At 41.8% G+C, this 13,939-nt stretch overlaps 1 protein-coding gene across 1 annotated transcript; it reads left to right on the forward strand.

Annotated features, from left to right (window-relative positions):
- Positions 1–1,172: 1,172 nt before the first annotated feature.
- LOC133414025 (transmembrane and death domain protein 1-like) lies at positions 1,173–9,361 on the forward strand. The gene is made up of 5 exons (XM_061699088.1): positions 1,173–1,248; positions 1,437–1,583; positions 3,151–3,270; positions 7,580–7,714; positions 9,117–9,361. The coding sequence occupies exons 1-5, from the start codon at positions 1,173–1,175 to the stop codon at positions 9,359–9,361; spliced, it is 723 nt and encodes a 240-aa protein (XP_061555072.1).
- Positions 9,362–13,939: the final 4,578 nt, after the last annotated feature.

Below are 13,939 nucleotides of genomic sequence, written 5' to 3' on the forward strand. Positions count from 1 at the left end.
AGTTGTGATTGACAGGTAAAAGCAACGCCCTAAATTAAAATTAAATTAAATTACGAGAAACTGAATTGATAATCATCATATGTTCTTAGCCATACAGTACTTGTAAATTTGGGAAACAGTAGTTTACAATCCACTAAGCATTTTTTTTCTATTTAAAACATAATATTATATCCATCAGTGATGACCTCTGAACTATGACCTAGCTACCCTAGGGTTCACTGTACTACTTCATCAAAAATTGCTAGCATTGTATTTATAGAAATATACAGTGTTCATTCAGTCTCCATAGACAATGTTGACAAAGAGTAAAATAACAAAAATAAAAATAATATTATTTTAGGCACCACGGTAACCGACTGGTTAGAGCGTCTACCTCACAGTTCTGAGGACCGGGGTTCAAATCCCGGCCCCGCCTGTGTTGAGTTTGCATGTTTTCCCTGTGCCTGCGTGGGTTTTCACCGGGCACTCCGGTTCCTCCCACATCCCCAAAACATGCATGGTAGGTTAATTGAAGATTCTAAATTGCCCTTAGGTGTGAATGTGAGTGCGAATGGTTGTTTGTTTATGTGTGCCCTGTGATTGGTTGGCAACCAGTTCGGGGTGTACCCCGCCTCCTGCCCGAAGATAGCTGGGATAAGCTCCAGCAGGCCCTTGTAAGCAGCACAGAAAATAGATGCATGGATGAATATTATTTTACTCTTCCCAGGGTCCATAACATCAAGAAAAATTACAACATGCCATATTCAGATGACGGAATTATCACACAAATAAATCAAACAATTTTCCAAGGCTTCTCACCTGCAATATCATTAACTTAACCCAAAGCTCCATAATCCATCCATCCATCCATTCTCTTAACCACTGAGCAAAATATTGTAAAGATACAGAATTAAATGGAACTGTTTATTTTTTTTTAAAGTACATATTAATAAAGCATACTGGATACAAAATTAGAACTGATTTACATGAATTTTGACTCATTCACTTTCTCAATAATGGATGAATCTTAACAACAACCTTCAACCATTTACAGTTAAGAGTTCAATTTTGTGCCCATCCACATTAGGATTCTTGCATTGGTTGGAGGTTTTATAGTGCCATTGTAGTGTATGTGTGAATCGCTGACACTTTTTAACTCATAACTTCTACGTCTGATTGTTCTTTCAGCAGCCATGCATGTCTGGAAATGTGGTTTCCTCTTGGTTCTTTTTGCTCAAGGCTTGGCACTTGAGGAGGTTGAGGACACAGGTGAGCATGTAAGAACGTGGGCCGCTCAGATGCTAATGAGTGTTCGAACTTGGAAAAATTTGCTGCATGCAAACTTGATGATTGCTTTATTGAGAACTCTTCCTAAAGCAGCATGCCAACAAGCACACTTGAGATGGTGATAAATTGGATCTATGATTGTCTAATAAGTGCACGTTGTGGCTGTTTAGTGGGTGAAGAGATCGGCGTCCATCAGCTGGAGCGTCTGGTGGAGCTGCTCACGCCTTCTGAGTGCGAGGACCTCCTCGTTGCCCTCTCTCAGGCAGAAGAGAAAATCTTGGAGCGTATTGTCAAAAGAGACACCTCTTCACTAAAAGGTCAACACTCATCATCATATATCTCACCTTTGACCATTAACAACGTGGACTAATGCAGAAAATACCTCAGAATTCAAAGACACTGCACTCTGGGACAGATTTTCAATTAGTTCCTATTTGGAAACAATGTTTCCCAGAGGAGGGAACCACAGTGAAGTAGTGGTTGAGTTTGAATCCCACCTCAGGCACTCCTGTGTGGCATTTGCATTATTTTGCCTGCACTTGTGTGGGTTTTCTCGGTGTACTGCGACTTCCTCCCACATTCCAAAAAAATACATGTTAGGTTTATTAAGAATATAAATGTGAATGTCAGTGTGAATGGTTGCCTGTCGATATACTTCTGTTCCATGGTCAAAGTATTGCAATCATAACATTTTCATTCACTCTAAATTTACATTTTTAAATAATAAAGTAAAGTAATAATAAGTTAAGTTCCTAACTGTTTTGCAAGTGCAAAAATAAGTTAGAATCAGAATCCTCTTGCTTTATCAAGCATGTCAAAAATACACAAAGAATTTGTCTCCAGTAGTTGGAGCCGCTCTAGTATGACAATAGACAATACCCATTTTGACTTTACTTTAAATACTTCTGATACATCCATCCATCCATTTTCCGTACCACTTAATCCTCACTAGGTTTGCGGGTGTGCCGGGCCCCATCCCAGCTATCTCAGACGAAGGGCGGGGCACACCCTCTGAACTGGTCCCCAGCCAATTGCAGGGCACATATAAACAAACAACCAGTCGCACTCACATTCACACCTACGGACAATTTAGAGTCTTCAATTAACCTACCTTGTATTTTTTTGGTATGTGGGAGGAAACCGGAGTATCCAGAGAAAACTCATGTAGGCACGGGGAGAACATACGAACTCCACACAGGCAAGGCCGGATTTGAACCCGTGTCCACAGAACTGTGCGGCAGATGTGCTAACCAGTCGCTCACCTTACCGCCGCCTCAGGGGTAGGTAGAGGCGGCCCGGGGAGGTGTCCCCGCCCGCCTGGCACGCGATCACGACCTTTTGAGACATAAAAGCATAAAAACACACTACGGAGTATCACTTAGCCTCTAGCAATTTAATGGCAAGAGGGAAGAAGCTGTTGGAATGTCTGCTGGTTTTTTATTTGCATTGATCAATAGCGCCTACCTGAGATCGATAGCGCCTACCTAAAAGTAATATAATAATAATAAAGTATTTTTTTGGAATGTGGGAGGAAGTCGCAGTACACTAAGAAAATCCAGACAAGTGCGGGCAAAACATGCAAATGCCACACAGGAGTGTCTGAGGTCTGAGGGGGCAACGTGCAGGGACAGGGGTTTTTGATATGGGCAATATTACCGTCAGCACCCCCAGCCTTGACAATCAACCCGGGGTCGCCATCTAGGGCAGTCGCACAAGGCTCCATTCAAGCCAGCATCGCTACTGGAGGCGTATTTCTCTCAGAAAATCTTTGGTCAAATTTTAAATTGTACAACTTCAGGGGCATTTCACTTTATAGGTTCTACTGTATTGCAATTCGTCTAGTGAACTCTGTGAATAAGCCCCACATGTATTGTGTTCTATCAGAAAGTGAGGCTAAGTGTCGGAAGGATCTGGGAGACTGGCTGCAGAAGTACGGTCGGGAGATCTACTTCGACCGACTCACTTGGGCCTTGCACCACATCGACAGAACAGACATCGCCGTTGGTAAGATTTTGCAAAGTTCAATTTGTCTTAATTTGTCTGAAATAATTATTTATTAATTACAAATACATATTTGTTCATCTATCTATGACAGCAACAAATATTAACAGGCAGTACAGTTCTAGTCTACGGTCTAGCAATAGGCAGAACCGGTAAATGATCTTCCACTACATAGTAGAATGTACAATTAACTTGTGTATCCACCTGTTGCCATTCATACATCAGAATAAGTCAGTGTCGTCATTCGGCTTATTTTAGGGGGGCTTCGACCCAAAAAGCAGTGCTGTACCTGAATGAGTTCAATGAACAAAAGTTCACGAAGTAGTTCACATTTTGGAATTTTTATTCAAGAGTGCCAGATTTTGTTCGGGACTTCCAGGACAAATCCCGTCTGAACACACTACAGTACAGTATATAGGAGCCTTCATATGTTGGAGGATAAACACAGTATTTGGCAACCAATTCTGTGCGGCCACGGCCGCCTTTCATGGCAGGCTCGTTGTCTGAGCTGCATTCAGGGACACTGCGTAAATGGGAGTAAAATGTAAATGTTCTTTGGTGCTTCTTTTGTAATACAGTACGAAATTGTCAAAATTGATTACTAGAAATATTATTTGTACGAGAATCCATCCATCCATTTTCTACTCCTTATCCGAGGTCGGGTCACGGGGGCAGTAGCTTTAGCAGGGACGCCCAGACTTCCCTCTCCCCAGCCACTTCATCCAGCTCTTCCGGGGGATCCCGAGGCGTTCCCAGGCCAGCCGAAGGACGTAGTCTCTCCAGCGTGTCCTGGGTCGTCCCCGGGGTCTCCTCCTGGTGGGACGTGCCCAGAACACCTCACCAGGGAGGCGTCCGGGTGGCATCCGAATCAGATGCCCCAGCCACCTAATCTTTCTCCTCTCAATGTGGAGGAGCAGTGGCTCTACTCTGAGCTCCTCCCGGGTGACTGAGCTTCTCACCCTATCTCTAAAGGAGATAGGGTGAGGTTAGCGTAGAAAATAACCAAACCCAACACTGCCAAAAAAGTATTGACAAAGTCAATATAAGGTGGCCAGAATGTAAGTTTAAATTTAAAAATAAATCATAAAACCTGTCATTATTCACTTAAATATGATCAGAATTCTGCCGGTTTCCCGTCACTTCACTGCGTAGGAGCCTCAATGTGTCGTAATCTAATTCCATTCAATTTTTCTATATAGATAACTATAGATAACGCCATTGTCACGGGAAATCCAGTCCACGTTTTGCTCCGACCTTGCTTGCATTTGTTACCTGGGGTCTGTGTGGCTTTTTCTTTCCCTCCAGCCATTCAATGAGCCAATCACAACTCACCCTTTTCCCCTGAGCAGTCTGACTCTTGTCTTCCAGGAAGTGATAAAACAAGTGACAATTGCTGGCTTGGGGGGAAAGAGAATCATGTGTGGAGTCAAATGGGAGTTTACTGACATTGTTTTGCCAGCATGAATGTGCCGCAAAGGCTTGTTGGTGAAACGCAGTGTCATCTCTGCGGTGTATAACAGAAGCTTTAACGGAGTTTCGCTTTGTGGAATTGAACTTGGACCACTTACATTCCCTCAGGAGCAGGGGCGTGCAGAGACTAGGAGGGGCAGGTGCTCAAACATAAAGGAGGGCAGATAGAACAAGAATTTGTAACACCCAGCATTGCAGACTATGCATGAAAACAGAATAAGAAAAGACACCTGTCTTAAGGACAACAGGAATTGTAGTTTCTAGCAATAGTGCACACTATTTGCTTAGTTGTTAATCGGAATGATAATAAAACCACCAATTAGTATTTTGTGCGCAAATTTCACCTATTTTGTGGTCATACAGTGGGGCAAGAAAAATAATTTTTGTGAGCCACCAATTGTGCAAGTTCTCCCACTTAAAAAGATGAGAGAGGCCTGTAATGTTCATCATAAGTATACCTCACCTATGAGAGACAAAATGAGACGAAGAAAAACCCAGAAAATCACATTGTCTGATTTTTCAAGAATTTATGAGCAAATTATGGTGGAAAATAAGTATTTGGTCAATAACAAAATTTCATCTCAATACTTTGTTATATACCCTTTGTTGGCAATGACAGAGATCAAACGGTTTCTTTAAGTCTTCACAAGCTAGCTCTAGGAAGGGTTCTGATCTTCCCAAACGTCTCCATTTAAGGATTATGGAGGCCACTGTGCTCTTAGGAACCTTAAGTGCAACAAAATGTTTTTTGTAACCTTGGCCAGATCTGTGCCTTGCCACAATTCTGTCTCTGAGCTCTTCAGGCAGTTCCTTTGACCTCATGATTCTCATTTGCTCTCACATGCACTGTGAGCTGTAAGGTCTTATATAGACAGGGGTGTGGCTTTCCTAATCAACTCCAATTGGTATAATCAAACACAGCTGGACTCCAATGAAGGTGTAGAACCATCTTAAGGATGATCAGAAGAAATGGACAACACCCTAGTTAAATATATGAGTGTCACAGCAAAGGGTCTGAATACTTAAGGCTGTGTGATATTTCAGTTTTTCTTTGTTAATAAACCAGCAAAAATGTCAACAATTAAGTTTTTTTCTGTCAATATGGGGTGCTGTGTGTGCATTAATGAGGGAAAATGGACTTAAATGATTTTAACAAATGGCTGCAATATAACAGTGAAAAATTTAAGAGGGTCTGAAAACCTTCTGTACCGACTGTATTTCTAATGAACAAATTCATCCATCCATCTATTTTCTGAGCCACTTTTCCTCACTAGGGTCGCGGGCGTGCTGGAGCCTATCCCAGCTATCATCGGGCAGGAGGCGGGGTACACCCTGAACTGGTTGCCAGCCAATCGCAGGGCAACTAACAAATAATAATTGAAATAATTATAATAATCCTGTGCTTGTTTACTGAATTAAAAACAATGAAATAACACTACAAGTGTAACCGTGGCGGCACGATGTCTGATTAGTTAGCAAATCCTCACAGTTCAGATGTCTTGGGTTAACATCCGGGCTCCTGCCTTCCATGTTCTACACGTGCCTGTACAGGTGTTTTCTCCAGGTACTCCGGTTTCCTCCCACATTGCAAAAACATGCATGCAAGGTTAATTGAAGACTCTACATTGACCGTATGGTGTGAATGTGAATGGTTGCTTGTCTGTATGTGCCCTGTGATTGGCTGGCGACTAGTTCAGGGTGCAGAGGCTCCGGCACAACCGTGACCTACAGGAGGATAAGTGGTACACAGAATGGATAGATTGATGGCTGGAAAGGTGGCCTAAAACTTTTAATAACATAGTATTGTATCTTTTTCAAATCCACTGAAAAATAATGTCTCAGTCAGTTATATGATGGGTCCTGGTTTTCAACCAATCATCTTCAAACTAATTGGTGCCTTAAGCAGATTCCTGTCCTTTGGTGGATCACATTTATCAGCTGATGGTTTTCAAACAAATTATTGTCCTACACCTAAGCAAGATTGGTTTTGAATGACATCTTAACCCCTAAAATGTATTAGAAAATAATAGTTCACAGTTAAGCGGATGATTAGCTGCTTAAGGAAAGGTTGTAAAATGTTGTAAAATTGTTGCCTACAGGCCTGCACATTCTGTTTTTCATGAGCGGTTTGGCTCTGTTAACGTTTTGGAATTCTTTTATAAGGGCCTACTGATGTAATAAGCTTCAAATAAAAAGGGCTGCCTTTGTTTGTACAATGTACTATTGATAACAACCCTCACGAGGGGAAATCACAGCATGTCCCTCGACAAAAGCAAATCGGAACAAAGCCTCATCTGGCTGTTCGGCGGTTGTATATTTACAAGCGCTTCTTTATTCCAGTCAAGAATCCCTCCTTGAAGACTTGAAACAGCGACATATAATTGCTTCATTACGCTGTGATTGGTTTTAATTGGAGCTTCAAAAGTGGCATATTTTTGCACGCCGCCAGTTTCTGGCGTGTTGTTGTCCGACATGGCCAAGATGATGGTGTTAATGATCTGACGGAGGACTCGGTGGAGTTGACACAAGCCACCGAGGAAACCATCTGCTCTTTTCATCAGCAAAAGAGAGGTGATGACAAGGCAAGGATGAGGCGAGACACAAGGGAGATGGTGGCATCTTTGATGAAAAAACCTGTGTGGATGCAGAACGCACCAATTATGAAACATCAATTTCTGGTCTAAAGAGAGCCTCTCATAGTGACATTCAGGCACACCGGCCACACATCTGCTGGAATTTATTATTCTGCCAAGAAAACAACACTTACAATTAACACTCCAAGCTACATTAATTACTTTTACGATGCACTTTAGGCATTTCAGTCATTTTTCTTCCCCCACAGAGCTGGGAAAGAACATCAATCAGGATACAATTTTAAACCTGAAACGGTATGCCGAAGGCTATCATGAGTTATTCAAGTCCATGAACTCCCAAGAGGCAGAACCGGAAACAGGTGAAAAGAAAAGACAGAAAAGAGGTGAGTGATCTTGCAGTAAGGGTAATTGGAACTCTACCTCACCTGTAGATGATCCTGTCGGGTGTTGCTTATATTAATCTGCATAAATACAGTGCAACCTCTGAACTTGAACACAATCCATGTTGGAATGCTGGTTGACCTCTCATTTGTTCAAATTAACTGTACAGGCAATATTTTCAATTACATTCTAACATTCCCAACAAGTCATACAAGTGAAAAAATAAGATAATGATTGAAAATTAGAAACCGACTTCACACGTTGTAACAGTCGCATGTACAGAATTTTGAACCCAAAAGCAAATCCAATACAAATTTGAGCAAACAAACAACTTTATTAAACCAAGGGAGCATGACAACGTGAGCAAGACAAATAACGAAAAACATCAACTAAAGGTTGAGGCTAGAGCGACAACAATGAGGAGACAATATTCCAGCAACTAGTTCCCATCAATCAAGCGCTTAAAAACTAACTAATGGTGATGCAGTGCAGGTATGCACAGGTGGCTGCGTCCATCAACCAGACCAGGATACTGGAAAAACACAGCAACAGAAACACAGGATCATGACAAACCTGTTTCTACACCCCTTTTGGAATAAGCGTTTTGTGTCATGTCATGCATGACATTGGTTTGAACTCTGAAGTGCTATGCAACATATGAGGCATATTACATATGCAGAAAATGTTGGTCAAATATTTAATTGTTCAACCTTTAGGGGTTGCACTGCAAACGTGTCTCCATATATATATATTTCAGTGAAATACTTTGAGCTCTTACTCATGCTGCTTCTCACTTTTCATTTCGCTGTTGTGTTGCCAAAGAAACAAATTTGTGTTCCTGGAGTATTCCAGTGTATTATTACAGTATTGTTATGATGAAGCCACGTGACCAGGAAACCGAACATTCGTGTTGTAGAAACAAATCAGAGTGTTGTAATTTTCCTGGTATGTAGCCTGTTTTTTAATACAGTGAGTACCACCTTCCACTTGGTAGGCTTAGTCATCATGCTTAAACAATGGATTAATTTGTTTAATTGTGAACTAAAATTGGTTAATGGAGAACACTGCATCCAAGCATGCACATATGGATGTTAAGAAGGGACTTTCTTGGTAATCCTCCTTTCAGAAATGACAAATGGAAGAATGTTTCACTTAACTTCACTTAACTATAGTGTTTCGGTGAGATGCCGGATTAGATTTGGTGGCTGTGGGCAGTTACAACTCATTACTTTACTCTTCACTGCAGATGACTATTTTCCAGTAATTAAAGAATGTAATCATCCCTCCCTCATCTATTCCTTAAATTCCCCCAAGAACCAATTTTAACTACTTTGTCAAAAAATGCTCCTCCAAACATCTCACGCCTTTGTGCTTTGCCATTCATTATGTGTGGGTTTGTGTTAGCGTCTGATCTGACGTGGCGCGACCTCGATCTTATTGTGGAGCGCCCCCCAGTCCCTGCGTACTCCAAGGGCCCTTTGGACGTGGCACTCCCTATCTTGTATGGGATCCTGCTAGGCTTCGGGGGAACCTTGCTTGCAACTGTCTCCACGGTCTTCGCCATCTTGCGCATCTCACGTCGGAGCCAGCAGAGACGTCGACCCAGGGTGACTTGCTACCCCAGTTATGAGGTGATGATTGAAAATTAGTCGAGAATATTATTGTGAATCTACAGAAATGTATGTGGTATGTACTAAAACACTCGCCAGAACAAATAAAGCAGCTCGATCAGGAATAACATTAGTGAAGCAATGTTTTTTGTACAGTGTTGCAAGACTGTGATGGTGATGCCGACTAGTGACCGTCTGGCATGGAAGAACAACTTATTATGCAGCTGTGGCGCTTGCTTTCCGCCAATCCTGCAGATAGTCACACGGTCCTTTGAATTGTTAGTAAGAGGAAAGAACTTGACGCATGAGTGACATATAAATAAAACTGCACAGGCCTCCCCTATGGCCTACATCTGTGGACACACTAAACTCAAACTGTGTTTTCACACTAGAAAACTATTGATATGACCTTTCAAGCTTTTTCAAATGCAGTTGATCATTCCAAATCAAAAGGACTCTTGCTTTAGAGATGGAAGACCTCTGAAAGGTAAAAAAAAAAAAAATAATAGTGAAAGGTAGATGGCCTTGACATACTTAAACTTAATGTTAAGAATCTTGCTTTAAAATTCAACAGCTACTCCTGAACGTCTAATCTATGTCAGATGTTCCATCTATGTATCACGTTCACCATACATCATGTGTCAGGGATGATGTATTTCATGTGTACTGTGGACGACACATTGAGTTATCGATCTACCAAGAACAATCCTTTGACCAAGTACATGATTCTACTGTACATCTTATCCCAGCTATCTTCGGGTGAGAGGAGGGGTACACCCTGAAGACGTGATACAATGTATAAAAAAGTAAAGATTTGTACAAAAACAAACATCCTGGTCCAAATTCTTCGTAAAGTGTAGCAGTCCAAATGATGAGACAGAATTAGAGTGTTTAAGAAAAAGAAAGCTGCATTTTAGAGAATATAGCCTCATTCCTACTTTAAATATTGCTTTATCACTACAGGTGATTTTCAAACAACAAGTCCACGCTGTGTAATATGTGATGACAGGCTCGCAAATGAGGAAATCAAGTCTTCAAAACTGCTTCGAAACATGGAGTTTTGTTCTGGAATAAAATGGAGGCAAAATATCCAGAGATTGCCCAAAAGCACAGAATCCCTTGCTTCCTTTTACACCATTCTATCTTTGTGAAGCAGAAATCTCTCCAATGACTGCGACTAAAACAACATTTTGTAGTAGACTGGACGAAAGTAACACACTTCTTTCATTCTGTCCAATGACCCCAAGAGTCGACTGACTCTTTGAAGGAAAAGCACCATGCTCCCACTAATTACCACAACTACATTCAGCGTATTGGAGAGTTGTATTTTTAATAATCCCATGACATCTTTATCTGCTGTGGGTTCACCGATTGGGAATAATGCGCTCCACGTTCCGACTCACAGGTGCCGCGCTAGGCCTGGATCATGCTTTTGTTTTCAATCTAACTGAGGCCCAATGGGGGGGAGCGGTACATTTCGGACGAGGGCTTTTTCTCAGTAAAACCCACCATGGGCAATTTTTTACCCAACAATGGGCAAAATATTACATATAATCAAAAATTCTGGTTGGTCTAAATGCTTAGTGGCTAGCTACTAATAACCAGTAACCAGTAACCACAGTGGCGGGTAACCAAAAAAAAACTGTTTATCTCCCATTGCAACATTCAACTCTGTCACGAATCTACAAGGCTAATTAATCGCGCTGTCATTGTTTTAAATTGTATAAAATTACGCCTGATGTCACCATTAGTGGCTAGAGTAGCAACTAGCTGCTAGGCGGGTGCCGAGTAGAGTTGCGACACTACCGTCGGACTACTTTTCAAAGGCAATTAATTAGTAGGCTTTACACGATAAGGATTTTTTAGGCCGATCACCGATCAGGAAGTTTAAAAAACCGAGAACCAATCACCGATCTGATCACAAGATGGAGCAATGTGTCTATTTAAATGGCCTGTTCATTTACTGTATATACTTGTGTACTTAATTGCTCCATAAATTATATTTACAATAAATAATGTATCTTTGTTCATTTATTTATGCCAGTGAGGCATAGTGACAGCCAGAACAAATGAATCGTCTTCTATTAGATGGCAGGAAGTACATACAGTAATTAATGTATCCACTTTTTGTGACATTTTTGTTGGTGTGCCGTGTGATTGTTCAATTGTAAAATATGTTCCTTGGCTACATAAAGGTTGGAAATCACTGCTGTAGTCAGATCGTGTATTCTAATCAGTCAGGTCAAACCAACATTACAACGTGACAGAAATAATGGGTGCTAACTTACTGTAATTAAATTACTTTATTGTAAATAAATTACTTCACCCACACCGAAACTTGAGCGCATGATTCGACAGAACGGCGGCATGTTTACGTACAACCGTTAGTGCTAGCACTAGCTTGCTAGGCTACATAATGTTTTTGTTGCCTGCTTGTGAGCTGTATCGTATTAAAAGTTTGTGAACATCCTCAAGCAAGCCTTAAACGAACATCCTCTCCTGTCCTGAGCACCGTTGATCACCAACACATCCCCATTTTGTCGTTATAATACAGTCGGCGCAATCCACTCTTGTTGTCGTCGCCTTGGCAATGAGTGTATCCAGTCATATTTGAGTTGACAAGATAAAGCCCAATGATTGTAAAAAACGGGATGCGGTGGTACAACCCCCAATTCCAATGAAGTTGGGACATTGTGTTAAACAAAAATAAAAACAGAATGCAATGATTTGCAAATCATTGCCTCCCGCCCAAAGATAGCTTGGATAGGCTCCAGCAGCCCGCGACCCGAGTGAGGATAAGCGGTAAAGAAAATGGATGGATGGATGGACAACGTCCCAACTTCATTGGAATTGGGGTTGTATAATACAAGATGTGCAGCACGGTGGACGACTGGTTAGAGCGTCAGCCTCACAGTTCTGAGGACCCGGGTTCAATCCCCGGTCCCGCCTGTGTGGAGTTTGCATGTTCTCCCCTGTGCCTGCGTGGGTTTTCTCCGGGCACTCCGGTTTCCTCCCACATCCCAAAAACATGCATGAATTGGAGAATCTAAATTGCCCGTAGGTGTGACTGTGAGTGCGAATGGTTGTTTGTTTGTATGTGCCCTGCGATTGGCTGACAACCAGTTCAGGGTGTACCCCGCCTCCTGCCCGATGACAGCTGGGATAGGCTCCAGCATGCCCGCGACCCTAGTGAGGAGAAGCGGCTCTGAAAATGGATGGATGGAATACAAGATGTTATTGCATTAGTCTGCCATAGTGCAATCGTGAAAGAGCAAATTTGTCCTGTAGTCTGCATTACGTGTTGTCTGTCTCAGATGTGTTGTCTGTCCCACACCGCCGACATGTTTTTTTTTTCTTTTTTAATAACTTTATTGGCCGTCAGATATTTACAGTACCACGTCAAAAGACATGCGACAAGGCTAAAAATAAACTAGCTTTTGCATTCAAATATACTGTGCACGATGGCTACGCGGAGTAAATGTCTTTTGCGGAGCCGATCAATTACGTCATTGATCGGATCGGCGAATTATGACATTAAAGCCGATCAGCCGATCAGCATAAAATGCTAATTATCGGCCGATACTGATCAGGCCGATGTGTAAAGTCTATTAATTAGACAAAAATGAATCTGTACCCTTTCAGCCTAACACAGTTGGACTTCCTACCAATCCATTTTTATGACGAGGCATACTCAAATGTGCTGTTTTAGCAGGCTGGAGTGATTTTGTGGTTCTGACAAAAAAAAAAAGAAAAACTTTCACTCAAATACGTCGTAATTGATGTTTATTCATAAACAAATTCCATCTTTTGGTAGCTTTGTTGTGAGTCAAAGCTAGTTACGTAGTTGCCGCTCTGGAAGTGGCCAATAAATGCATTACCGAGTTGAAATAAGCCAGTTAATTAAAAAGCACTGTCCGACTTATCCTCATAATGTCCTTTGTTTTTTGTTCTTTAAAGTCCACTCGAACATTATTGTCCGTCATGTGCATCATCTTGTTCAGCCAGCAGCTTCACTTAGGGCAATTCACTCAAGTACTGTATTTTCATGACCATAAGGCGCACCGTATTAAAAGGCGCAGGCTCAGTTATAGGGTCTAGTTCTGTATTTAACACATACATAAGGCGCACCGTATTATTCGGCACAGGTATGGTAAAACATACGCTAGCTTAAAACATATGGTAGCATGCATGCACGCTAAAACAATGTTTTTAAAAAGGCAGTAGGAGCAAAACGAAGTTCGGTTGTACTTTATTGAAGTATTTAACAATGTACTCACGTTATTTTTTTGATCAATCCTCATCCACAAATCCATCAAAGTCGTCATCTTTTGTATCCGAAATGAACAGCTGGGAAAGTTCTCCATCAAACACACCAGGTTTCCTCTCGTCATTGTCGGAGTCAGTCCCGTTGCCATGCGGCTCCTCAGAAATTATGCCGTCTTTTACGAAAGCTCGAACAACAGTGCAAGCAGACACGTTAGCCCAAGCATCCACAATCCATTCACAAATTGTGGCGTAAATTGCCCGGCGCTGCCTCCTCGTCTTAGTAAAGCTGTGTTTGCCATCTGTCATCCATGGCTCCCACGCCGCTCGCAACTTCACTTTGAACGCCCTGTT

The sequence above is a fragment of the Phycodurus eques genome, chromosome 1, assembly GCF_024500275.1.
Source record: "Phycodurus eques isolate BA_2022a chromosome 1, UOR_Pequ_1.1, whole genome shotgun sequence".
NCBI classification, from domain to species: Eukaryota; Metazoa; Chordata; class Actinopteri; order Syngnathiformes; family Syngnathidae; genus Phycodurus; species Phycodurus eques.